The sequence below is a fragment of the Tarenaya hassleriana genome, unplaced genomic scaffold, assembly GCF_000463585.1.
Source record: "Tarenaya hassleriana unplaced genomic scaffold, ASM46358v1 Cleome6, whole genome shotgun sequence".
NCBI lineage: Eukaryota > Viridiplantae > Streptophyta > Magnoliopsida > Brassicales > Cleomaceae > Tarenaya > Tarenaya hassleriana.
Genome location: NW_010968505.1, coordinates 2,817,668 through 2,842,675, shown reverse-complemented (window position 1 = coordinate 2,842,675; position 25,008 = coordinate 2,817,668). Strand labels below are relative to the sequence as shown.

Genomic DNA, 25,008 nt, shown 5'->3' with positions numbered 1-25,008 from the left:
TATATATATATATATATATATATATATATATTCTTCAATCATTTTAAAAGATAATGGTTTCCTACTTTGCAGCTGTAAAGTAAAGGTATATTCGACCCCTCCACCAACTTCAAAATTAACAAAATAATGAAATATTATCAAAATCTAATTCTGAGTGATTTTTTAGGTAAACAATCAGAGTTAATTGTCGATTCGAAATGTTTTTTTGCCACCAAGATAGCTTGGGTAAGTGATCAAATTTAATTGTTATGCATATTAACTTTTACCTAAAAATTAGAGATTCAAATTGCAAAGTATATCATTTATAATGAATGTAAAATTAAGATAGTATTTTTTTCGCTAGAATAATAACTTCAAAAACAAACTATGGATTTTAAATATTTCAGGGTGTATGACTGGAAATAAATTATGCGAATTGAAAATAAATTAAGAATAAATATTTAAGAATAAAAGCATAAAAATTAAGAGAGTTGAATTGCCTTGGGTGCATTTAGCATCTAACCATAAGCTGCTACCTACCACCAACTGCCACTCTTTTTCTATTTGTCTTAAGTTTCTTTTTCCATTTTTTTTTTCATCTTTCTTAATTTAAAGAATTAAAATCGTATGAAGTGATCAAAATCGAATTCAAGCTTTAGATCAGGAAATTAGTTAGCAAGCCTTGCTATTATGGATGTAAGGATGGACCTTCCGTATCTAAAACATATTTTATATCCAGATTTATAAAAATATATCTATTTATTTTTTTATATCAAATTTTGGTTTTATTAGATTTAGATTTTAATTACAAAATATTTAATTTTAATATTTTTCACTTTTCTTAATAATCGGATTCAGTTTGAATATAAATTCAAAATTTATGTATTATTCAATTGAATTCAATTCTACATAGATCAGATGTAAGATTATCAAAATTACGTTTAAATGCTATGATGATTAACATTCACAAAAAAATATGTTAAGTGGTGTCCATAACAATCAAATGAAAATTAATTCCTTTTATGGGTCTAAATTAAAATTGAAGCCATCTTAATATATTCGTTATTGTAGTTCTGAACATTATAATATTTAATAATAATAATAATAATAATAAATATATTTTAAAAATATTAATAAAATATTTAAAATTGATAAATCTTTTTTAAAACTATTAAAAGAAATTTTGATTCGCGACGAGTTTGGCCTGCTTTTTTTTCGGGTTCAAATTTTTTGAGCACACAACGAAAAATATGAACGGACTCGTAAATTTTTATTTTTTTAATAATTTGGAAGTTCACCGAACCTTTGGTCCGACTACATCTACTAAGAAAACCAGGTGAATACACCTCCCTAGGCTTGGGTTGAATCGCGAGAGAGAGACACTTTGAACTCAAAATCCCGAGAATATCCTCTCGACAGTTTGAGTGAGAGAGAGACACTTTAAACTCAAAATCCCGAGAATATCCCAACATGGATTATTGTCGGGATTCGCATAGGTTTGGTTCGAATACTATAACAAAAAGAAAAAGCACAAGATTATCTACAGTGAAGTAAGACTCACTGAGTTACGGATGTGTGATCACTGATCATGTATGGCTTTGGTCCTTTTGCTGGAAATTCTTGAGTTGCCCATAAAATCTTATTCTTCAGACAAATCTAATCTACTTCGAACTCATTGAGGAATGTGTTCCTGTGATCTTGGAGTTTATTTTCTCTTTTATCTTGGTGACAGTTAGATATTAAGGAAGAGTTGGAGAGATTTTGATACATTTACCCGAACTTGGATTTGCTTAAACGACGGCGTTTTCATGGCTTTGTTTCCCATCTTCCGGTTCTTTTGAACTCAGATCCATGGCGGTTTCAATCTTCATGTGATATTTGCTTCTTCTTTCGCATCTGGCCAACGTACAGGACATTTTTTCTGCCAAAGGAAAAAGGACCGATTCGGATTTTTTTTTTTGAATGAATGTGGTGATTCAGATATGGTCATAATATTACATATGATCAGCTCAAAACCAATCTGTAGTTATCTAACAATTCCACTTCTAAATGGATCGATCCGAATGAATCTCATTGAACCCGTTTTGCAATCAGAAACGGAAACATGGTATACTTACCTTTTATACTTCCGTATGTTATGAGCCGAGCAAGAAAGTCCCGGAAGTTCGCCAACACGTGCCTTTCTTTCTCTGCATAAACCCCCGAGAACTCGCTATCCCGATAATTTGCCTTTGCTTCTTGCTTTTCCTCGGTTTCTGTCACTCGGGCCTCTGCTACTTTCTTTGATATGATCATACGATCTTCATCGCACATCAATGCCCGTGTTGCTGGAGATAAATGCCTCTCGTCCCCTGTATCAGGTTGATATGGTACAGAGCCGTCGCCCTTAGTAGCTGCTTGATCCTCACCCCGAAGAACATCAATGGCAATGTCTGGAGAGGCGTATCTGTAATGTTTCATGCTGTCTTTCTCTATTCTCTTGTCAGTTTCACGACTCCCGCCTGAAATCCCACTATACACATCTGTAAAGGCTGATCTAATTTGTAAAACAGAATCCTCTCTATCTAAATTGTATAATATGTACCTGAAAAATTGTTTGGTACATCCATGGATACAGACACCAAAATCGAGCATAATTCTTTCACATGATGTGGCTGGATAGCATCTGCGAGGGGAGACCTTCAGAAAGTAAAAGTGCCACATTAGTCCTTAGAGCTTACCAGCCCGAAGTAGTTTAAAAGTAAGACAAGGATTCATTCCACATTGCCAAACCTGTAAGTGCTTTTGGGAGATACCGATACCACCCTATTGTTGGGGACCGGAAATAGAGGAGTCGGTCCATTTCTTGGGAAGTGATTTCCCTAGTTAGAAATGGAGAAAGAAATCATTATTCCATCCAGATTGTATCTGCAACTTCTGAAAGAAATGAAGCACCGAGTCAGGACAAGTATTAGTCTGTGAGAAAGTTTACCTGCTGATACTGCACAATGTGGGGAACTTCCTCGCTTTTTCTCTTTCTTGATTCAGTGGTATTCATAAAACCTGAAAAGCCAACAGCGCCATTGATGGCTTCATTGGCTGCCTGCTTGATGAACGATACCGAGTTCTGATATCCATGAAGAAGAGCAGTTCTTTCTTCGCTTCCTTCGAAATTCTTGCAATCTTGACATGTACAATTTTCAGAACATAGAATATCTGCCTGGTAACACTCACAGTACTTCTTGAGGCATCTCGATTTCTTGCAATTGCATCCTTTGTTGTGCTTCCCCAGGATATGGGCTTTGTGCTCATCATCCTAGGGAGTTATTTTCAGAAATTTAATCACATTCAAAGGATAAAACTTTATTTAAATCTCATCTACTCTAAATAGAATTTTATCAAAATAATCTCCTAGCCTATACTTCTTTCTTTTGCTTACAAGCAAAACCAGCAAATAACCTTTTCAACAGGTCAACAACTTTTTGTAACCTGAAACAATTCTAAAAGACATAATCATAAGAAAAGAAAATAATCTCATAGTCTATACTTCTTTCTTCCGAACCATAAGCAAATTTCCCTTTTTGGGTTCTGTTACTAGTTACATATAGTCAGATATAAAGTTCCAAACTTTTTTATGAACATAAAAAATTTCTTAGATCAAGGATTTGAGTTACACCAACTCACCTGAGAATCTTTTATTCCATGAGGACTACCAGCAATCTTGGGCTTGAACGCCCTCGGATTGCGTTCCAAGATAACCCCGACAGCTTCTTGCCTTGCAGCCTCGTTATCCAAATTGTTGTGACAATTCAAGCAATTACAACCATTACAATAAGTTCCAGAAGCAAAGCACTCACAGTACCTATAAAAAAATTACAAATCCCTCGAGTTCATAAAACAACAGAAACAGACAAACGCAAATAGCATTATACCAGTCAACTTCTAGATATCAAATCATTGTGAGCGATGATCCGACAATCCCCTAAAGATTGTATAATACAGAGAATCACAAGGACCTAGTTGCCTGAAGAAGGGGAGATATATTAAGGAGATTGTATTCTTACAGCTTCAAGCACTTTGAATTTTTACAACTGCAATGCTTCTGTTTCTTCGGGGTAACATCCTTGGATTCGATTTCCGGCTTCCCTTGCGGGGCCGAGAACTCTTGCTTGCTGCATAAATCATCCGAAATGATAAACCTTTTTAACACACAATCTCTAAAATTCGAATCCAATTTTCGAACACAAATAATTCCATGTTTAACATACTAGGATGTTCACTTTCAGAAATCAAATCGAATAACATTACCACTTCACCGATGAATTCCTCTGCACATGTTGATCCGTCCGACGAATCGGCGACTTCTGCGGCGGCGGCGTAACGTCATACGGCTGAGTCTTATCCTCCCCTGCCGCCGTAGCTGCCTCCAGATACGGCTGTTTAGCCACATAACACTCTCGCTTCTGCGACATCAACTCCAACCGCAGCTCCTCCTCCGCGATTTCCGATTCCGGAGGAGGCGGCTGCAAGTCTTCTCCTCCCAGTTCCCCCGCCGGAGGCCCTGAATTCGCGTCAGAAAGTGACTGAATCCGAGTTTCTTGAAACGGAACCGCCGTCTTCGTCCCCGGCGTCGCCCCCGTGGCTGAGAAATCGGATTGGCGCGTCAAAATTTTCGTGTGAGAATCTGCAACCCGATCGAATTTCTCCATGGATATTCTAATAGATTTAACATGAAGCAGAAAATTCAAGCAGAGTGGTAGAGTTTTTCGGTACTTCTTCAGTTCTTCTTCCTCGGATCTTTTGATTATTTTGAAATTTTGAGAACTGAATTTGAAGATTTTAATCACCTAATCGGACGGATGAGATTGAAAGAAAATATCAACGGTCAAGATCTAGATAAAGTACAAAGAGAACTTATCAGCCGTTGGATCGTGATAGATTTAGGTTTTCCTTTGGTGTATGGATACGAGCAGAGATTTGGCGGTAACGGAGCAACCGAATGGGACAAGGGTTTTCTTGGTTCGTTACACGTGTACGGTTCGGATTACTTTGGGGATCATAATGAGCGGACGATATTTGAAACTGTAAATACGAAAGAAAAAAGTGCGTTTCTTTTTAAAAGCAAAACACCTTCAGGGGTAAAATCGGGATTTCTCGTATTTTTTAAATGGGCCACTGTGCCAATTCTCACATCTTTCGGCCTCTCCAACCCAAAAACACTTGTGATTGAATGAGAAACGGCACGACCTGCGCTCTTAACATTGTTAAACGGCGGAACGTTGCATTCATCTAGAAAATAACAACATGTAGTTTAAATATTAAGAATGGTAACTCAAAAGGGTCACAGTATTACTTTTGTTTGCCATTGCGGCAAAATCCAATAATGCGGTTGTGTTCAATGTTTTATCAATGGGGTTATGAAAAAATATGATTATGAAAATTTCACTCTAATCACACAAAGACAGACACACGCATACACGTGTATAAGCATATATATATAATGTGTGTGTGTGTGTGTGAAATTACCAATGGAAGAGCCATTTACTTTGTTAAATGCTAGTCAGAGATTTATTATAAATATTATTCAAGTCATTAATATATGCACCGGAAAATTAAAACCAGAAATAACTCTTCTTTTAATAATGGAATTATATATTTATAAACTTTTATATATATTAGATATTGATTAACCTAATAAACAGCTAATATTAGTACTAGTTATTGAAGTTAAATATCAGCCAAATCACTGAAAAGAATACATGTAATTGGACATTTATTCAAATAACCGTACATGAATTTTTAAAAATATATTAATTTATCACCAGATATATCCCCGAATCGAGAGTTACGAAGACATCGCAAGGAACTTCACTTGACCACCTTCTCGGCCGTTTTTATATATATATATAAGAAAACTATTTTGTGGGAAAAAAAATTAAAAAATGAAATGAATGTAGTTACAAAAAAAAACAATAAAATGTATATAAAATCTAATTAACTTGAAAATAGATTAAGAAACTTGTTTTATAAGCTTAATATATGAACTTTAACAAAAAAAAAGTTTAATATATGAAGACTTCGTGAATACTTTGAGAAAATAAATTTGTACTTTTATTTTTTTTTGTAGGTACAAGAAGGAAATTATTTATACATAATAATTCATCAATATTTCTCCAACGGTCCAACCTTAAAAGAATTATCATAATGAAAAGTATGTATAGGTAGTAACCTAATTGACCTTCTCTCTTGCCATGCGGAGTCATACGTGTACGGTTCTCCATAATGCATGTATTACTTACTCATTTTAGTTCTGCTTTTAATTTACTTTTTTAACATTTAATAGATTTCCTTAATTAGGGTTTCTTTCTACTTTTAATGGGAGTTAATTACATAACTATTTATATTTTTTTTCTTGTTCTTGTTCTTGTTGCGTTCACTACTTATACTAATGGTTTGGGAGGGGGTGTCAACCCCTTTTATTTTAAAATACCAACTATATAACAACTCTTAAAGGTATAAATTTCTGATAGTTTAAATAGATAGGACACGATTTATCTATCTCGCCTCGAATTCGAATTTCAAATTTAGAAAAAACATTCACTCAAAATTTTTCACCTTTTAAAATTAGTTTGGGTCTTAATCTAAAATATTCAGTTATCCAAAAAAAATGTTTTCAAAACTTTTTTATAAGAAAAAAAATATTTATGTTCTGTAATATCGAGACAATTTAATATGTTATTTTAAACAAATTTTTCATCAAAATAATAATAAAAATGACAAAAAAAAATGGCTGTTATATATAACATTATTATCGTCCCACAAAAATGAGAAAATTTCATATCCAAAAACTTTTGGATCAAAATCATTGATATGTTTCATATCTTACAAATTAGATCTATACCCATCCATAATTAATGTAAAGCAAGTGTTGGTGCGTTGGAATGTCATGATTAAAGCTATCATGCCAGGCCAAAAATAATTTGGTATAGGAACAAACAATGTATGTATGTACTTATGTAAATCTCTCATAGATTTATGCAGTCGATATCTTGGGGGTTTTCAAATACGATTTATTCCAAATAAAAATTAAAATCATCCAAATATTTTTAAAAATCTTAAAATTAAAAGAAATATAAAACATTGATCCGAACAACGCTTCATAATGTTAGCCATTCAATTAGTCACGTTTTTGTAAATTCGAACCCTAAAAGAATATGCAAAAATACAAAACAATTTACCAGCTTAAAGTTCATAAGGTTTTGTAACCACCGTGTATCTACATCTCCATTAATCCAAATTTGAGAAGAGGAAAAATAAGTCTGACCGAGGACCATACGTGGGTCCGCCTTTTTAAATTATCAGTAGAAAACGGATATTAAAAACCCTAACCCTAATTTTTTGTCATGGAATTATAATTTTAGGTTATCGGAAATGAGCTGTCATTTTATTACTTTTTTGTAGTTGTTTGTGTTTGTTAATTCGGACGTTCAAAAACCACTGGTGCACGTGAATATCCAAAAAATTTCACTCAAATGTTAATTTCCAACTATTATTATTATTAATTAACGCAATTCTGGATTAAGGATCTTAACATTTACGGCAAAACACATATACATATACGCACCTATATATATGTATATATATATTTTCAACAAAAAAAAGGAAATATATATATTTGATGTGTAGTGCAAAAGGGATATATATGTGGCAGGATGTGGTCCACCCAAAATATATATTAAGATATGATTCACTTTTTCTTCACATTTTTCTAACGTTTCCGGATCCATTATTTTTCGTTTTTTTAAAAACTTTCTAGAACGCATTTTTTATAAGCACTTTTTTTTAATAATTCAATTGAGTTTTTCTTTTATTTTGTTAAAGTATTAAGAAATATTCCAAAATTAACTGTTTGGTAATCGAACATTTAAGTAGGAATTGGAAATAAAAATAAAAGTTATAGCGGTCAAATTAAAAAAAATAATTGCTTCAAAATCCCGAAGTTCATTCTGGTTGCTCAAAATTAAAAATACTAAAACACGTTAACTGTTTAATTCTTAAATTCTGAAATTTCATCATAAAAATTGTTTATCTAAATTCATATTTACCATTTTATTCCCATACTAATTCAACACGATATAAAGTTAATAAATTATTGTTTATTGATTCACAATTAAGCAATATAATGAGAAATTGCATGCAGTAATCATACTAAGTCAACAAGATGTAAAGTCATCTGCTTTGTAATTTGAATTACGTAGAAAATCATACAGTAATCAAATTCTTAACTTGTATAAAATATAGTTGTACAGATAATCTCCAATTGATTAAAATTAAATATGTTTAATAAGTAATAACTACTTTGGAACGATACATAAAAGAAAAAAGGGCTTAAAGAAGAGTCTCTTTTTTTTTTGTAACTATGGGAATCCCTATGATTATCTATCTTTACAAACGGAGACGAACTGGCCACCACCTACGCCTAACAGTCCCCATAGACCTCAGTTCGTCGGACCTGGCCACCAGGCGCGCCTAACGCTCGGACCGTAGTTGGGCTTAGGCGCCTGTAGGTCAAACCCCACGCCCACGCATACGAGTCTGCAACACACGCGAAAGAGGTAAATCAGCCCATTATGATGGGCTGACAGGCGAGCAGGTCAAAGGCAAGGAAGAGCGATGAGAGGATTCGAACCCTCCACCTCAGGATGATGCACCCTGCTTCCTTACCACCTGACATGGCCCCGAAGAGCAGAAGAGTCTCTTGTTCAGTTCCTAAATTTCCTCAAGACGAAAGATTCGATTCACCGAGCCGTAAAGTTGAGTAACGATACTTATTTCGCTATAAAAAAAAACCCAATATTTTCCAAATAATGAATAAAAACATATAAGATTGTAAAATAAATTAAAAATAAAAACATATAATGAATAAAAGGGGACGCAAACCGTTTGTTCCACCCCGAGTTCGAGCTTTAAGTAGGGGAGGAGAGCGTAATTCCAATCGTATGGCTTGTTCACGGTTCCAGAATTAGTCTGGACCTCGGTGTAGGACATCCGATTATCTAAAAAAATTAAAAATATTGTATTTTAAAATGAGAAATTGGGTATTATTCTCTTAGAGTACGAATATGCACATTCGCAGAAATAACACTTTAGTTTAACTCTATTAAGGGGCCAAAAATAATAATTTATTTTCGTGTACATGCCATGCTGTAATTCCATAATCGGATAAAAAAATTTCCGTATATAAGGATAATAAATTATTTTTGCCTTGTTTAAGAAAATGACTTTTTTGCTCGCATCTAAAGATATACATGTGCATGGATGTTGAGCTATTCTTGGTTTCCGTGACACAGTGACAAAATTGTCGCGACATCGAAATAAGAACTATTCGATTTTTTAGTTATTCCAATTTAGTAAACGTATTGTATTTCGTGTCTCAATATAGTAAAATAAACCATATAATAAAATGTTTTATGTCGAAAATTATGCTCCCGAAGCGTAATTGGTCGGAACTCACTCATGCTGTTGGTGTTGCATGGGAGTAATTATTTAATGTACTATATGGTGCCATCTTGAGTCGAGATCTGTGGTTCTAACAATATACTTTGATTTGTCTGAATTCCAATGCAATATAAGATTAAGATCGTGATATACAACGGTTTTAATTCTTATTTAATTTTTTAATTAGATTATGTAACACACATAATCATTGGATTTTTTATTATTCAAAATAAAGCATTACAATATTTATAGGTCATCTCTTTATCTCTTTTTCACTTGTGATTACAGTAATGACATATGGCGTGGGTTGTTGCGATCCTCGACTCTACAATGTCCGACACTATACTCCATTCATGACAATCTGGGTTGGGTTAGTTCTTGCTGCACCAACGTCTGCCTCAAGCTAATGGTGCATCTACTCCTACAAGCTGCAATCTATTTCATTTGGAGGGAAAGAAACTCCCGTCTGCACAATGATGAATCGCGACCGGCGGCGGCGGGGCTCTTTGCGAAAGAGATCCTAAGCTCGACACGACGTAGACTTTCCAGCATCACCAAAGACCTTCGGCGAAGCCCACTTGATGACTCGATACTTACCATTTGGTTCCGTTATTTTGAACGACTGTAACTCCCATGTTTGAGTCTTCTGCATGAGTTTCTGTAACTGCTTTTCTGCCTGGTATGTCAAGGCTTCTTGTATGTAAACGAGGTTAATTTAATATATTTACAGTTAACAAAAAAAAATATTTATAGGTAGAAAATAATATCTTATTTAATCAATATAAATATTATATATCTAAAATATAGAAATAATATCAAATATAAATATTGCATAATATTAAGTATATTACAACAATTAAGTATATTACAACAATTTTGTTGTAATATACTTAATACATAATATTATAATATATCTTAATACATACACATGTATGTATGTATATACAGTGACACATGTATATATACAAGAATATGTGTGTGGATCTGTGTCTTGGGTTAAATTCTACATTCTATCCTCGATGCATTACATGCATATACAGACATGTGTGTGTGTATACATATATGTGCACATATGTATATATACATGTATATATACAAGAATAATGTAAACACTTAAACGAGAAGCAAATGCATGCGTCTAAACACCAATTCAACCATATGATCCTTGACGTAAACTCGATACAATAATTAATAGCATGTCTTACCTGTATGATTCGAGATTTGAAATTGAAATGTATACATAAAAAACAATATCAGAAATAAGTGATCATATCCTCGACTACTATATATTATTATTAGTTTCTAGGAAAAATAAACATGTTTCCGCCTTTTTATATACTAATCCTTGTTGGAACTTGCACTTAATTATTGTATTGATTTGCATGACACGAAACCTTACCAACTTCCAAGATTGTTAATTACTAGCCTTTATAAGATGTAAATACGTAACAAATTTCACTTATATAGAATGATTTTTTTTTTTATAAACATTCAAAATTAAGTGTATCATCAATCATCAGTTATTTTAATTTGGAAACAATGGCAAGCGATAAGCACATGTTATCGGCAACAGTGAATTTGTCCTCTTAACGCATGCACGTTTAGAAACCTAGTTAGTTCATATTTGGCACACGTATACATGCGCATGCCTATTTACACATATATATATACACAGATAAATATTAAGCTGATACAAGAACACACAGACACGTACGAGCCCTAGCCCTTCTTCATACCCACTTATTTGCCTACTTGCGGTGCGATCGCATTAATGTTCAAGTTTCTGACCGAACATCAAACAAAATTCGAAGGGTTACGTTCCATAATCAGCGAGACATATAAACAAGTATTGCGTGTACGTGTATGCAAATGTGTGTGTATATATATATGTACGTACATATATGTTTTGTGGGGTAACGTGTAAGAACCCAAACAGGAAGCGAAAAGAGAGCACTTGATGTTCTTGTCGAGATCCAGAGTGGCACATGCAAAGCTTAAATGATGGTGGTGCCCGAACAAAATAAAAAGGCTGACACTATATAATATATATACCCTTATAAGTCCCTCATCCCTCTCCTCTCCTGTTGTTTCCTTGTTGTACCATTCGTCCCTCTCTCTCTCTCTCTCTCTCTCTGCGTCAATACATACTCATCTACACATGCGTACGTATAAGTATACCAATATGCATTTTAATGTGATATATATATGTGTGTGTGTGTATACATATGCATGTACACATGTGTATACATGAAAAGAAAGGAAATATTTGAGAGGACGGTTTTCTACACTCATATGGGGGTGAATATGTAATTATTGCTATATGCACATTTCACTAACTAACATATTTCTAAGATGGTAGATTGGGATGGATTGAGATATATGCGCATGTTTATTTCGACCATGTCAATATCCTTTTGTACTTAAACGAACAGCCATTTTTTACGTTTTTTTATTCTTCTTTTGCACCAGTGATTGTAAATTTTAAAGTTACATTTTTTACCGTTTGGTAATCTTAAGATTCATTCATTTATTTATTTTTGGTAAATATTATATATATAAACAATCGTACAGAGGAGATTACCAAACGGTAATATAGATATTAGAGTTCACAATAGCAAAACAAAACAATGAATCTAAGAAGAATTAAAGTCAAATAATAAGTCATAGATGCATAAAAGTAGGGGTGTCAAAATCACCGGGCCGGGCCAGCCCGGCCCGAGCCCGACACAAGCCCGAATATTTACGGGTCGGGCCGGCCCGGCCCGAAAAACCAACGGGCCTAAAATCTTCGGCCCGGAGCCCGGCCCTATGGGCTTTTTTCGGGTTCGGGCCGGGTTTCGGGCTTAAAATTTTTTTAAAAAATTATAAACAAATTAAAATAATAAAAATACAAAAAATTTTAGTACATTTCGTGATAATTAAAAAAATAAAAAATAGATTACAAAGTTATATATTTTGATCTAATATAAATTTAAATTTAAAATTTTTTAATTTTATATGGTAATAAATTTTTAAAAATGATAATTTATTATATTTTTCATTTGGAATAAGTATTTGAAACTAATAGTATTATAATTTTGATTATATCATTTATGAAAATATTATATCCTGAATTATTTAGTATTAAACAAGTTTTTAGTTTTTAGAACTTTCTATTATTATATAATATTTGTATATTTTTTATATATGTATATACATTATAAAATATATATATATATATATATAAAAGATTGAATAAATGTATATATATGATCAAATATGTGTGAAATATATATATGTATATCTATATTTACCTATATACATATATATTTATACATATAATTTATTTTTTTAATCGGGCCTACGGGTCGGGCCGGGCCGACCCGGCCCGAACCCGTTTTTGGCCCGTAATTTTCCGGGCCGGGCCGGCCCGGCCCGAAAAACGAACGGGCCTTGATTTGTAAAGCCCAAGCCCGCAAATTTTACGGGCGGGTTCGGGCCGGGTATCGGGCCTCGGGCTATTTTGACACCCCTACATAAAAGTGATAAGTGGACAGTGTTATACGGTAAAAGTCATTACATTGCCTTTTTTCTTTCGAGTTTTCTGACCAATGTGAAATCTGTGGGATCAAGTGGGACTTTGACAACACGAGGACGTAGAATACGTTGGCCTATAGCAGTAGTAGAGGAACGCGCTCGTAAAATTCTTTGTGCTTCTGCAACTAGCTAGTTCCTCATCTGAATCAAAGCAGAATTTTGGACAAGTATTGTTTTCGCTTGGATAGATTTCGGGGTCTGGTTGATGCAGGGCCTTATTTCCAACGGACGAAGGTGATACACTTGGAGCTGACATCTCAACCGTAGAGACTGGTGCAAGAGCAGGCGACGAAATAACCTGTTTGGAAGTAGAGACCTGTTGAGGCTGATTTGCCTCTTGACGCTCGTAAAAAGATTCATTTATTTTTGCAATTGATAATATATTTTCAATGCTTCAAAAACTTTTTGTACATCATATGATTTTGCATTTTGGAAAATATATGTTTAAGAGTTGCAACATTTTTTTAACCGCTGCAAATTTTTATACAATATATAGTTACTATCCATTGCAGAATTGATATAAAAAACTGCTGCAAATGGTACGATAATTTGCGGTAAATGTTACGAAGTTCTGTTTCAATATCTGGTTACGCACTTATATATGTATCATTCTATACAGTCTCGTGAATGATGGATAGAACATGTATCAATACACACACACACATGTATATATGTACTGTATCAACTTTTCAACGCCGTAATTAATTGCATCCAAACAAGCAAAAGTGATCTTATGTAAGCAAAAGGACGTTCGTATACATGCATATATATATATATATATATATATATATATATATGACGCAGCGAGATATATAAAGGGAAAGGGACACCATATTTTCAAGGAAATTTCTAGTAAATAATAAATATATAGTGATAAAGAAAATGAAAATCCAGACCTTAGGGATTCCGTAAATATTCCATTCCAAAAATTGAAAAAGTGGTTATTCCATAGTCATTGGGCTATTTACAATTAACCGGTTCATAATTTTTCAGATGTACTAACAAGTGCATCGTCATCGAAGTCGTCTTATGGAATAATTGTTTACGAGTAAAATTTATTATTACAATTAAGTCCGGTTTGCTTCGATTTCATATGATTTAATATTTGGTTAGACGTTGAGAACCGTATAAAAATATACCCTTCACCATTTACAAGAGAAATTTCCCTCCACTCTATTTTGAATTCTCTCAATATACCGACGGAGATTAGTGATATTCACACCGACTATATAATATCAATGGGAGAACTGCTTTTTTCATCACCAATTAATGGATAAAGTAAACGGTCCATCAAAATGTGCACCAATAGAAATTTTAAAAAATGGCATGCATATACTAAGAATGTGTTACATATATGTATACGAGTATCCGCACCGGTCCATATGTGAAAACCCTGATATAGTTAAGTCCTTATTTCAATTTGATGATTAGATATGCATAGAAATAAAAGAGAGAGAAACATAGGGGTAAACCAAAAAAAAAAAAAAAAAAAAAGAGGACTAACGTGAAAGGGAAAAGAGGAAGAACAAAAACAAGAAAAGTAAATAAATTCTGATTATGCCCAGTGAGTGGGGCTACCATGTGACGGTTTCTATCACAGGAACAAAAGAAATAAAAATAAAACACACATTTTTTAAAATTAGAAAATAAAAATAAAACCCAATCTATTTGTGTCGTATAACTATTTCTTGAAATATGCAGCGGTGAAATTTACAAAACGGCAAAAAGCGTTTTAGGGTTATATATATATATATATATATATATATATTATTTTTAATTTGTAGAGCAAATGGGCTCCCTAGGGTAACATCACCTAACCCATACAAAAATAATAATAGTAGCTTTAGGGTTTTTTAAAACCCGGTCCATCATTTTACCACACGCGCTCTTACAGTGCGTGTATCTCGTGGTCCAATTTGCTGAGGTTGCGTGTATCCCACGCGTAGAGGTTGCATGTGGATATCACGCTCCTAGGGTTTCATTTTAGGACACAACCATGCACAGTGGATTGTGATGAGAACCGCACTCACTGCCACGTGGAGGAACCTCATTGCTTTCTTTCCTTTGCCAATTTATCTCGTCCCATTACCTACGTTGCGTATGCCAAGAAATTTAATTGAGAATTATTTGTTTCTTCCATGGAATGTTGCAAATAACAAAAATGTGAAATAGATTTTGGATAATTATCATAATGTGAGTTAGTCTGTTTGAAATTTTTGTAATTTACGAACTGAAATTAAATAGCTTTAATATTGGATTTTTCATAAAATTACATGTATTTATTTACATATATGTAAAAAATAGATATAAATATTTGTGTATACGGAAATAGGCAGACCAGATTGTGACATGGCATTGTCGTGTTCCACAATACACAGACTGGGTTTTCTTTTTTAAAATAATATTTTGTATTTAATTTTATTTATTATTTGTATTCTTTATTACAACAAACCCTCATTTCAAGGATAAAAGATAAAATTCCAAAAGCTCCCTTTCTCTCTCATCTTGACACTCTCTCTCTCTCTGCAATAATCTCCAGCACAAGGAAAAAAGCCCTCTTTTCTCTCCTCGCGGGACGCTAGGGTTTCTCCATACCTCGCACTCAAATTATACTCATCAGCCCACGAATCGATTTTCCAAGCTGATATTTTCTTCTTCTTTAGAAGCTTCTCCATCTGCTGATTCAGATTTCTTCGCTTGCCGTGAGGGATCGAGTTTGGGTTCATCTAAGATCTGATATTCTTCGGGTCGGATTTATCCAGGTTAGTTTTTCCTACCGCAATCTTCTGTTTCGTTCCTTGTTTCTGGAGATTGAACTTGGGCTTAGGTTGATCTGGTCGTGGGTTTTCGCTGACTTCGGCTCTCGATTGGTATTTCGCTGAGTTCACTGTTCATTGTACGTCACTTCGAATCCTCGATTCGCATTTCTTCACGGGTCTTCGATGTACGGACCGATATACGCGTATATTAATTAAGGTTTATGTCTATGTTATTATGATTTCTTGTTTATTACATGCGATTAATTAAATGGCTTGCCGTTTCACTGTTTTTTAATACGGTGCCTAATCTTGATTATAAACCCTAACAACGCATAGATTGATGTTTCATGGATTCGTGATGTGGGTTCTGGTTTTTGAAGATTATTTTGAAATGGGTGTTTTTTGGCGGTGACATTGAAGAAGGCCGCAGCTTCTGGGGCCTTATGTCTCTGAAAACCCTAATTTCAGCTCGTTAGTAATCGATCTAGTTTAAGGGTTTATCTGGAATGTTCAATGTGTGAAAGTCACCCGTACATTTAATTTTCATATGGAATATGCATGAAGTAATGGTAGTGAAGCTTTTTTGCTCTAGATTTTATGTAGACCTAGGGTTTCTGATTTTTTGTTCTCTCATGTTTCGGAACATGGAATTGTGGATTTGGATATGAATAAGAATGGCTGTTATTTTATGTGAATGGATCATCATGAAATATGGTCGATGATTATGGTATTAGAGTTACGTATATTTCTTCTTATGGTGTATATTGAATATGGAGATTCTGCTATGTAATGTCCCAGATACCGTTTCTACATGCAACATCAATGTGAATATCGCATAAAATGAAGCATTGTTGACGTTTCAGTTTCGAGCTGCCGTGAAATTTTATGTGTGACTTTTTGTAGGTCAAAGTTGCTGGGAGATGAAAGTGGAGGTGAACCGTCACTGAGGATCATCAATCTACTTCGAGCAGTTAACAAATGGGTTCCTCCATTAAGATCAATTCAATTTCCATAGATCTGGCAGGCATCCCCAATGAGGTTGACACTGGGAAATGCGAGCATTTCTCCATGCGGTAAGACTTGTTTATTTCCCGTTTGTCATTGTTGTTTCATCCTTCCTATTCAGCATTGAACATGTTGGATTTTGTTCACTAGCTTATAGTTTGCTGAATATGTATATATACATACCACATGGTGATATGTTTATGCCATATGAATATACCACCAGCTACGTTTTTCGGCAAGAGGCAGATTAAGTGACACCATCATAGTTTTCTTCTGTCTTTTTGGGTCTTAAAGTGGGTTTGTGGCTGAGATCCGTCAGAGAGACCGTGGAAAATGTTGGCCATTTTCAGCAGATAGTGCTGATTTGGAAGACCATATTAGCTATCGTCTTCCTTCTTTATCTGTTCCAAAATCTAGATGGTGGCGTTGTACTAACTGCGTCAAAGACATCAGTACCGAAGGGATGAATGGCAGTGGTAAAATGCAGTATTTTTTTTTTCATTTTTCTATACTAGCGGTCTACTTGAACTTGGTTGTGTTGTTTTCTTTAAAACTAAGATGTGAATCTGATATCAGATTGTCAACTGCATCCAAAGTCAAGAGCCCTTAGGGAGAAAAGGTTTGGTGCTAATGTGTCGATTATCCCTATTAAAAGCGATTGGAATTCTCCTATTTGCACCAATAAGAAAGAAAGGAAAGCTGATAATGCAGGTTTGAATCTACGATTTAATTTTCGTCCTTAGTGCTTGGTACTCAGTATCCTGGTTCGTATGCCTAATGTACTTTTTCAGGTAAAGTCACTGACAGGAATGAAAATGTGAATCGGGATGAAAGATGTAGGAGGGAAGATCATACAGGTAGATTTGGCAAAGCACATGCATTTTGGTCTTCTTAACTTGATGTTGTTGTTCCTTTGAAGCGGATAGAAATTTCCCAGCAGCTATGGTACTTATGATGCTACTGATATCTGCAGCTACATTGCTCAAGAAAGTTCGGCGTAGATCAGTGGATGCTACTGGTGGGAGCAAGAGCAGAAAACTTGCCAATCCAGGGAATGCCAGTAAGAAATCTAAAGAAAAGGTTAACATTTCAGTGGAAATTAATTGGAAAGAGAACCAAGAGGGTGTGAATGGTCAATTTGCGGAAGCTCTGACAACTTTTGGCTCATCTGAGATAGCTGGTGTGGTTGACGATATGCCTAAAGCAATAAAAAATCTTAAAGGTGGTCGTGTTTTGATGGAACTGGATGAATGTGGTAATGTGTCATCAGAAAGTGCAACCGTGGCCAGGAATTTTCTTGATCACAACCCTGATAACGTGACCGGTTTGCAGCGTAGGAAAACTCGAAAGGTTCGTCTGCTGAGAGAGTTATTGAGCAAATCCAGTACAAAGAGCGGTGGTAATGTTAGAAATGAAGAGTCTCCATCCAAAAAGGAATCATTCAGAGGTAGAAAAAGGAAGTCGTCTGGAGATGAAGAATGGAGACCTCCTGAGACGACGGCATCTGAAAATAATTATGCCAACAGGAAATTAAGTACGATTGGTAAAACATCTGAAAACACATCCCAAAGTTGTGAATCTGAAGGCAATGTGCTTTCTGGCATAGGCTCGCAACCAAGTGTGGAGGAGAGCCAATCCACTGACGGCGGATTTGACAAAGACCCCATTAAGGGTAAGCAGAAAAACAGAAGGTTTCAGGTGGTTGACGAGCATTTGCCAGCAGTTTCTCGGGAAAATTCACAGAAGAGTATCCAGGAAAATGATGAAGGCTCGCCTAAATGCGACCCTGGGAAGAGTAATTTCCCCAGTTCTGTTCATTCTTCATTTACAGGTAAAGCATTTGTTCCTTGTCCTCTGCATACCCGGAGAACAGAGAAAAAGCCCAGTTTAGCAAAGAAAAAATGCAAGAAGACCTTAATTGATAACAATCAGAGCACCATGATCGCTCTTGGTAACAGCTTGGTTGGAAGAAATCAAACTGAAGCAAGAAAGTCTGAAGTGTTGCAAATTAGCTCCATAAATGCAGTTTCCCAATCTATCCAAGATGTATCAAATGGGAAAGGGCTTGAACCTTCACTGGACAAAATTTTGGCTTCAGAAGGATATGTTAGAAAGTATATTTCCCACCCTGATCAAAGGCCGGGTTTTTCATTGCTTTCGCAAGACATACGTCACAGAGACAATCACGTGAGACCGAAAGAAGCAGAGACAAACCATTTTCGAGATTTCGCTTCCCCTTCTAAATCAAATGCTGATGGATACTTGAGAACCGGAGTTTACATTGATCGCAGTTGCAACGGTAATACCAATAGATTGCCTTTCCTGAACGAGAAACTAAGTCTCATGCCTTCAGCTGAAGTTGTTGATAACTCTCTTCTGATGCAAAAGGTACAAACTTTACATCTATTGTATAAAATATCAATGCAATTTAAGTTATTTGCTTTCCTTGTAGTCCCTTTTGAGCTGATCTGTTCAAGCTGTTGGGGTAGTAGATTAGACCGTAATTGCATAATGCAGTTCTCCAGTGAATTTCTTCCATCGCCGTGCTTTTCTATGCTATTTTCCAGGATTGCAGGCAGCAACCTTCTACAGATTTTTTCCCATTCGGTTGATAGATATGATTCTCCTTGAATATAAAATTGCTTCCTTTTCTCTTTCTATGTCACTGGCAGGGCAGAAGTCTTCTCTGTTTCTTGTTGCCCCAAATTTCTTACCCTATTTCAATGAAGCGAAACGATTCTGTAGTGTTACTTCATGTGATTCTTAGAGGCAAACAGAATTTAAACTTTGGAAGGTGCTATAAATCTGTGTGTCATATAGTCTACACAGTTTTTTCCAGAAATGGTTGATCCAAGTTTTTATGTAGTTCAGTTAAGAATGGTTTTATGAATGAAACTAGCCCATACCTTTCTAGTTCACACATTTTTATGTCTGTTTCGAAGTGAAGTGATTCACCTGTTCGGTCATTTAGTAATGGGATTGCTTTACGTGTCAGGATATTTCTGGTGCATACAGCAAAGGGAAGGGAGTTCTTATCCAAAGCGATCCGAGAAAGGAGAAGACACCAGAGCATATAGATGATATCCCAATGGAAATAGTTGAGCTCATGGCTAAAAACCAATACGAGAGGTGTCTGCCTGACAAAGATGAAGTCACCGATAAGAACAGCAAACAGCCGTCTCAAACAACGACAAGCACATCGAAGAGTGGATTGCTGATTGATCTCAATAAGACCTATGAAAATGGAGCCTCGCTGGAGGATAACACATATAGACAACAAAATCCCCATGGTCAGAATGTGAGGAAGGATGATGCGACTAAAGGAGAACATTTTGCCGCTGAGAAGCCGCATTCTGTGGACTTTTCCCCAAGAAGTCAGTTTGGTCACCCTTATGTGCCTTCCGGGTTGGGGATGTTTCCTCTTATGCGAGAGAAGCCATCGGGCTCCATTCAGTTTTCTAGTTCAGGATCTAGTGGGCAGAGCATTCACAGTTGCCAGTGGCTGAGGAATGTGCCGACTGTGGCTAGTCAGAGCCCATCGCCTTCCCTGTTCAGTGGGGCATTATGTCCACGTAACACATGCCAGAGTGTTCAGCCATATAGAGAAGCTTCTCATCCTATCTGGCCGTCTTCTATGGTACCACAGAATCAAATGCCGGTTTCTATCAACATTCCTCGTAAGTTTATGGATCAGTCGACCAAGCGGGATATTCTTTCACAGGGCTCGAACAACGATATGAACTCGTGGAACCTTAACTTTCTTGATAACGGAAAGCAAAAACGGGGGTTTGATTCTGAGTTCTCATTTGGTTGCAAACATGGTGGTGTTGGTAGCAGATCCTTAGACCCATATACTAATGAGAGCAGTATACCGGCAATGCACCTACTCAGCCTTATGGATCCTCGGCTAAGGTCAAATACTCCCGTTGACCTCCTTGGAAACCCTAAACTCCCGAAAAGACCTTTTCTGCAAGGTCACCAGTCCAAGGAATATCTGGGTCTCCAACCAATGGAAAGTAGTAAGACACCCAACTCAACAAAACAGTTGGCATTTGATTTTTACGGCAAAAGATCGGCAGGTGAGACCTCCCGAGAAAACTTTCCTGTCATTTCAGCAGTTGGCACATCTTCATTATCATTTCAAAGTGATAAGAGTTTCGCCAAAGGTGTTGATTTTGCAGTCCAAGCTTCGTGGAATTATCCAGAAAAGAGAGTCAAGACAAAAGACGGCATTTCACCAAATCAGAATAATCGTCAAAAGTCCATCTTTACAAGCAGCTGTGACCCAGGAAATTTCCAGATTCTCGGCGCATCAGATTCTATGATGCTCCCGTTGAAATTCCACACGACGGACTATGCCAAGAAAAACAAGGCAAAAGCACAGAGCTGCAATGCCTCTGCATTGCCCATGAAGAGCAATGGTGGGACTACTATTATGTGCAGTATGAATAGAAACCCAGCTGACTTCACCATTCCTGAACCTGGCAACATTTACATGAGAAGGGGCGAAGATCTAAAGTTCAGAAAACGTGGAAGTTACAAGAAGAAACCGAGCTTGTGTAAACATAATGAATTGAAGCAAAACAAGACGACCGTTGGCCCGGCTGCAAGTTAGGAGTATGCAGGTAAGACGCCAAAATGCCCTTTTTGTCACTGTCTAGTTTTCTTAGTTTTTCCCTCAAATATATTACCCTACAAAAATTGGCTTTCACTACATTTCAGTACCCGAAACAGAACCTCTAGTTTCTTCCCCAAATTCTTTGCTCTCGGGAATATGATCTCTTTCAGATTCAGAGTGCTGGAACAGATATTGTCAAACGTGTACTTGGTTCATCCTCCAATCTATTATTCCCGACAGAGCTCGTTTTTCTACATATTGAGTGTTGAAACAGATAGTGTCCGGCTTAACTTGTGTTATTGCTAAACTTCCAACAAAAGCTGGGTTTTTCTGAAACAGATACTGTTTCGCTAAAACTGAACATCGTCAAGAAGATTAGACGAGTAGCGGATGAAGAAGAGGCGTTTTCCGCCATTAACAGACAGAGAGGCATGTAGATACAAGGGGAAGAAGCACCCGAACCCAGTTACCCCACACCCTTGCTCTGGTTGGAAAAACATCGGGAAGAAGGAGGCTAGTAAGAGAACGGTAAGAGCTTTCCTCTTCCTGTTCTTGACTTTGGTTTCTTGTCGTGTTTACAGTTTTAGAAGTTTGAATGGTTTGTTTGTTGTTTTGTCTTTGTCCAATGATACATGCTTGACGTATGCATTTGCATCTTGAGAGAAGTTGTTTGTTGTCCAGACCTCTCCCCGCAGGTTTTGAGAAACACTGCAAAGTGTACTTCTACGAACAAATAAAAAAAAAAATTAAAACCTTTGTGTCAGTCTTTTACACTTTGGGAACTCGGCAACTTGCTGAAATTGGTTTGCTTCATTGTTCTCTGTATATCTTGTACTATTGTTCCCATATCGTGGTTTGGGTTTTGTGTATTTCAACTGAGGCCCAAATGTGGCCCAATCACAGGGATTTTGCCCAATTGTTGTTTATAGGGGCCCAAACCGAATTGATTACGGTTCTTCTGATTGTGGCAGTTTCGTAATTAACCGTGATTTCGATATCTCTCCTCATTATTGGTGGTTTTCAATCTTTTAATGAACACAAAACTTAACAAACCAACACTTGAGGCCTCAGCGAAATGGCAACGTTCAGGAGCTGACGCGGCAACCTCACGGGGTTGGCTCCTAATTCAAGACACAGCCTCTCTCTTGCATTAACGCAATAAGAAACTTGTCAAAAGCCAACGCGTCGTCTACTCTTTGTTCTTTTTTTCTTTTCAAAATAGCAATAATAATATGGGAGCAATAAAAAGGAATAATGACAAGGGGTTTATTGCAAAAGGCTCCTAATTCTATACCTTGTTTTTTGTTTGTTAACTCTGAACAAAAGATGGTTGGTTTGGTTTTGTCTGACTTACATTTGGGGTATGGAATCATCTCCATCTGAGGCGGAGTTCCTTATTCTCGGACAATACCCATGTAATGTAAATGACCGCGACCAGTTCTACGATCGTTATCAGGAGGAGGGCGCAGCTGAAATTGTCGGTGAGCGAATCGTACGTCGCGGAAAGCGTGAGCCGAGTGTAGAAGAGGTCCACTCCAAACGCAAATACGTGCATCATCGACTCTAGTTTGTCAGTTGCAGTTACTATCCTTCTTAGCCCTTCTACTCCCGGTGAATGCGTGATGTATGCCTATGAGTTTTGGTCATGTTTTTTTTTTCAGGTTATGTTTCGATTCGATTCGATTGAAATTCTCGCGGAGTCGAAAGATTGAAGGTGTGAAACCTGAAGAAAGATGGATAGGGAATCCGTGAGAGCGATGGTTTCTTTTTCCTTCTCCGCTTGCGAGGGGTTTAGTGTCCTTCAAGGATCGACAAAGCGTTTATCGAGCACCAATACCTGAGAAATCATCGAACAAGTTTTCGTTATAAAGTTTGCAGGCATCGGCTTTTTCAGCAAATATATACTAATGAACTGACCCGATCCCCGATGGTATCGACGAGAAGCTGTTTCCAATACATATATTATACTACTTCCAGGAGGTTGAAGAACATGTTGGACTTCAAATCTTCAGGGAACATCACAAAGTGCATTAAAGAAATTATTAGATGTCCATTGCAAATAAAGAACCTTTTATATCAAGGCAACAATGATAGTTTAAAATTCATTTAAACTCATCTAAATCATGACTTTCAATATGCAACACTTTAACATATAAGATCATGAATGCGGAAATAAAATTCTGAATCGAAAAACATACATCCAGCCATTGAATATTGTTGAGTTTAAATCTGAATTCTTCTAAGCTATAGCAATCACAAACGATGGTGTATTTGTTCTATCTATTGCTTAGCCTAGGGATCCAAATTTATGACATTTTAATAGTTTTTTCCCCGTCAGAAAAAACTGATATTTGGCAGTTAACATTGAGTAAATATTGGACCACTAATCAGTAACGTGGGAGTTTTCCAATATGAACAGTTATAGAAAAATTTTCAACATTCTCCCACTTGGTCCGTACGTTACTCTTAATATGTTAATTATTGATCATCTTTATAAAAAGCATGATACATGAATCATGGCGATAAATTCTCTTAGTACGAGTATTATCTTCCATGTATTACAATATATCATGTGTCTTTAAACTTTATATGATAACATTACTTAATGAATAAGCCTTATGCTTATTCTAGGTCTAAATAAGTGAGTCTTTTCAATATCAATTATAGTGTACACTTTATCATATAAAAGATACTCACAATTGAATAAGAGTTTCGTTAGTACATAAACGTACGTACAAATAAAATAATCACATCATGGAACCAAATCTCATACTCACAACATGATCCCTGAAATTCTTAATTGGCATGCCTTTAGTCAGAGGATCGACAATCATCAATTCAATGCTAATGTGTTCAATGATCATTTTCTTTTCCGCAACACGTTCTCTTATGGCTAAGTACTTGATGTCGATATGTTTACTCCGACTTCCACTCTTATTGTTCTTAGCCATGAAGACAGCAGCTGAATTATCACAATATAATCTCAATGGTCTAGCAATATAATCCATAATTCTAAGCCCGGAGATGAAACTCTTCAACCATACACCATGCGACGGTGCCTCGAAACATGAAACGAACTCAGCTTCCATAGTTGAAGTAGCGGTTAATGTCTGAAAGATAAAAGAGTTTAAAATGACTAAGTAAGTGGAGAATGAGAAAATGTTTTGATATTGTTTTAAGGTGTGTCATGTTGTTTTTCTAAAAGGGTTAATTATGTCTCTTGATCCTTTTAGTTTTTTTTTAACTCTAAGGGTTTTGAAGGGTAATACGAGAAATTTATGTAGCATAATAAAGCTCTTTTGCTATATTGCCTGCCGAAACGAAAAACAATTTTTTTTTTACCGAAAATAAAGAGTTTTACGATCTCAAAATAGATCGTTGAAGTAATTATTGATAAAATTACAACAATTTAAAAACAATTAATTCATGGTCACACTTACGCTTGGTCAATACGATATTTATTTCACATAAAAACAAATTGAATCAAATAATGTATATCAATACTCTACAATCCAATCTAAATAATACAAAATAAATATTTATAGAAGAAAAAAAAAACCCCGAAAATTATAAAAGAGCGCGCTTCTGTTTTCA

At 35.7% G+C, this 25,008-nt stretch overlaps 2 protein-coding genes across 6 annotated transcripts in view; one reads left to right on the top strand and one right to left on the bottom strand.

Annotated features, from left to right (window-relative positions):
- Positions 1-4,743, bottom strand: part of LOC104799200 (protein tesmin/TSO1-like CXC 7) — a 5,831-nt gene extending 1,088 nt beyond the window's left edge. The window contains exons 1-8 of one of the 2 annotated variants that reach the window (XR_769541.1): positions 4,267-4,743; positions 4,023-4,130; positions 3,643-3,820; positions 2,951-3,274; positions 2,752-2,840; positions 2,564-2,658; positions 2,097-2,480; positions 1,541-1,900 (exon numbers count right to left, since the gene is read on the bottom strand). Coding sequence is in view for 1 of the 2 variants with exons in the window: in XM_010521595.1 (XP_010519897.1) it covers positions 1,770-1,900; positions 2,097-2,480; positions 2,564-2,658; positions 2,752-2,840; positions 2,951-3,274; positions 3,643-3,820; positions 4,023-4,130; positions 4,267-4,667 (1,710 nt within the window). In the remaining variant the exon portion in view is untranslated. Of the gene's footprint in view, positions 1-1,335; positions 1,901-2,096; positions 2,481-2,563; positions 2,659-2,751; positions 2,841-2,950; positions 3,275-3,642; positions 3,821-4,022; positions 4,131-4,266 lie in introns of those variants that run through there. The other variant, XM_010521595.1, reaches the window with a different exon arrangement.
- Positions 4,744-15,530: 10,787 nt separating this feature from the next.
- On the top strand, positions 15,531-22,227 carry LOC104799199 (protein EMBRYONIC FLOWER 1-like). Of its 4 annotated transcripts, none has more exons than XM_010521593.1 (9): positions 15,531-15,794; positions 16,695-16,864; positions 17,091-17,272; positions 17,373-17,507; positions 17,588-17,653; positions 17,770-19,184; positions 19,792-20,875; positions 20,978-21,421; positions 21,754-22,227. In XM_010521593.1, the coding sequence occupies exons 2-8, from the start codon at positions 16,770-16,772 to the stop codon at positions 21,409-21,411; spliced, it is 3,411 nt and encodes a 1,136-aa protein (XP_010519895.1). In that variant the 5' UTR covers positions 15,531-15,794; positions 16,695-16,769; the 3' UTR covers positions 21,412-21,421; positions 21,754-22,227. The 4 variants fall into 4 exon arrangements, with proteins under 4 accessions (XP_010519895.1, XP_010519894.1, XP_010519893.1 ...); XM_010521592.1 differs by having other exon boundaries at positions 20,963-21,421; XM_010521591.1 differs by having other exon boundaries at positions 19,792-21,421.
- The last annotated feature ends 2,781 nt before the right edge of the window (positions 22,228-25,008 follow it).

Bases quoted from the DNA above. Each gene is read 5' to 3' on its own strand.
- LOC104799199 (XM_010521591.1), top strand. From the start codon at position 16,770: ATGGGTTCCTCCATTAAGATCAATTCAATTTCCATAGATCTGGCAGGC. The intron at 17,508-17,587 runs GTTTGAATCTAC...GTACTTTTTCAG, and splicing joins AAGGAAAGCTGATAATGCAG to GTAAAGTCACTGACAGGAAT. The intron at 19,185-19,791 runs GTACAAACTTTA...TTTACGTGTCAG, and splicing joins ACTCTCTTCTGATGCAAAAG to GATATTTCTGGTGCATACAG.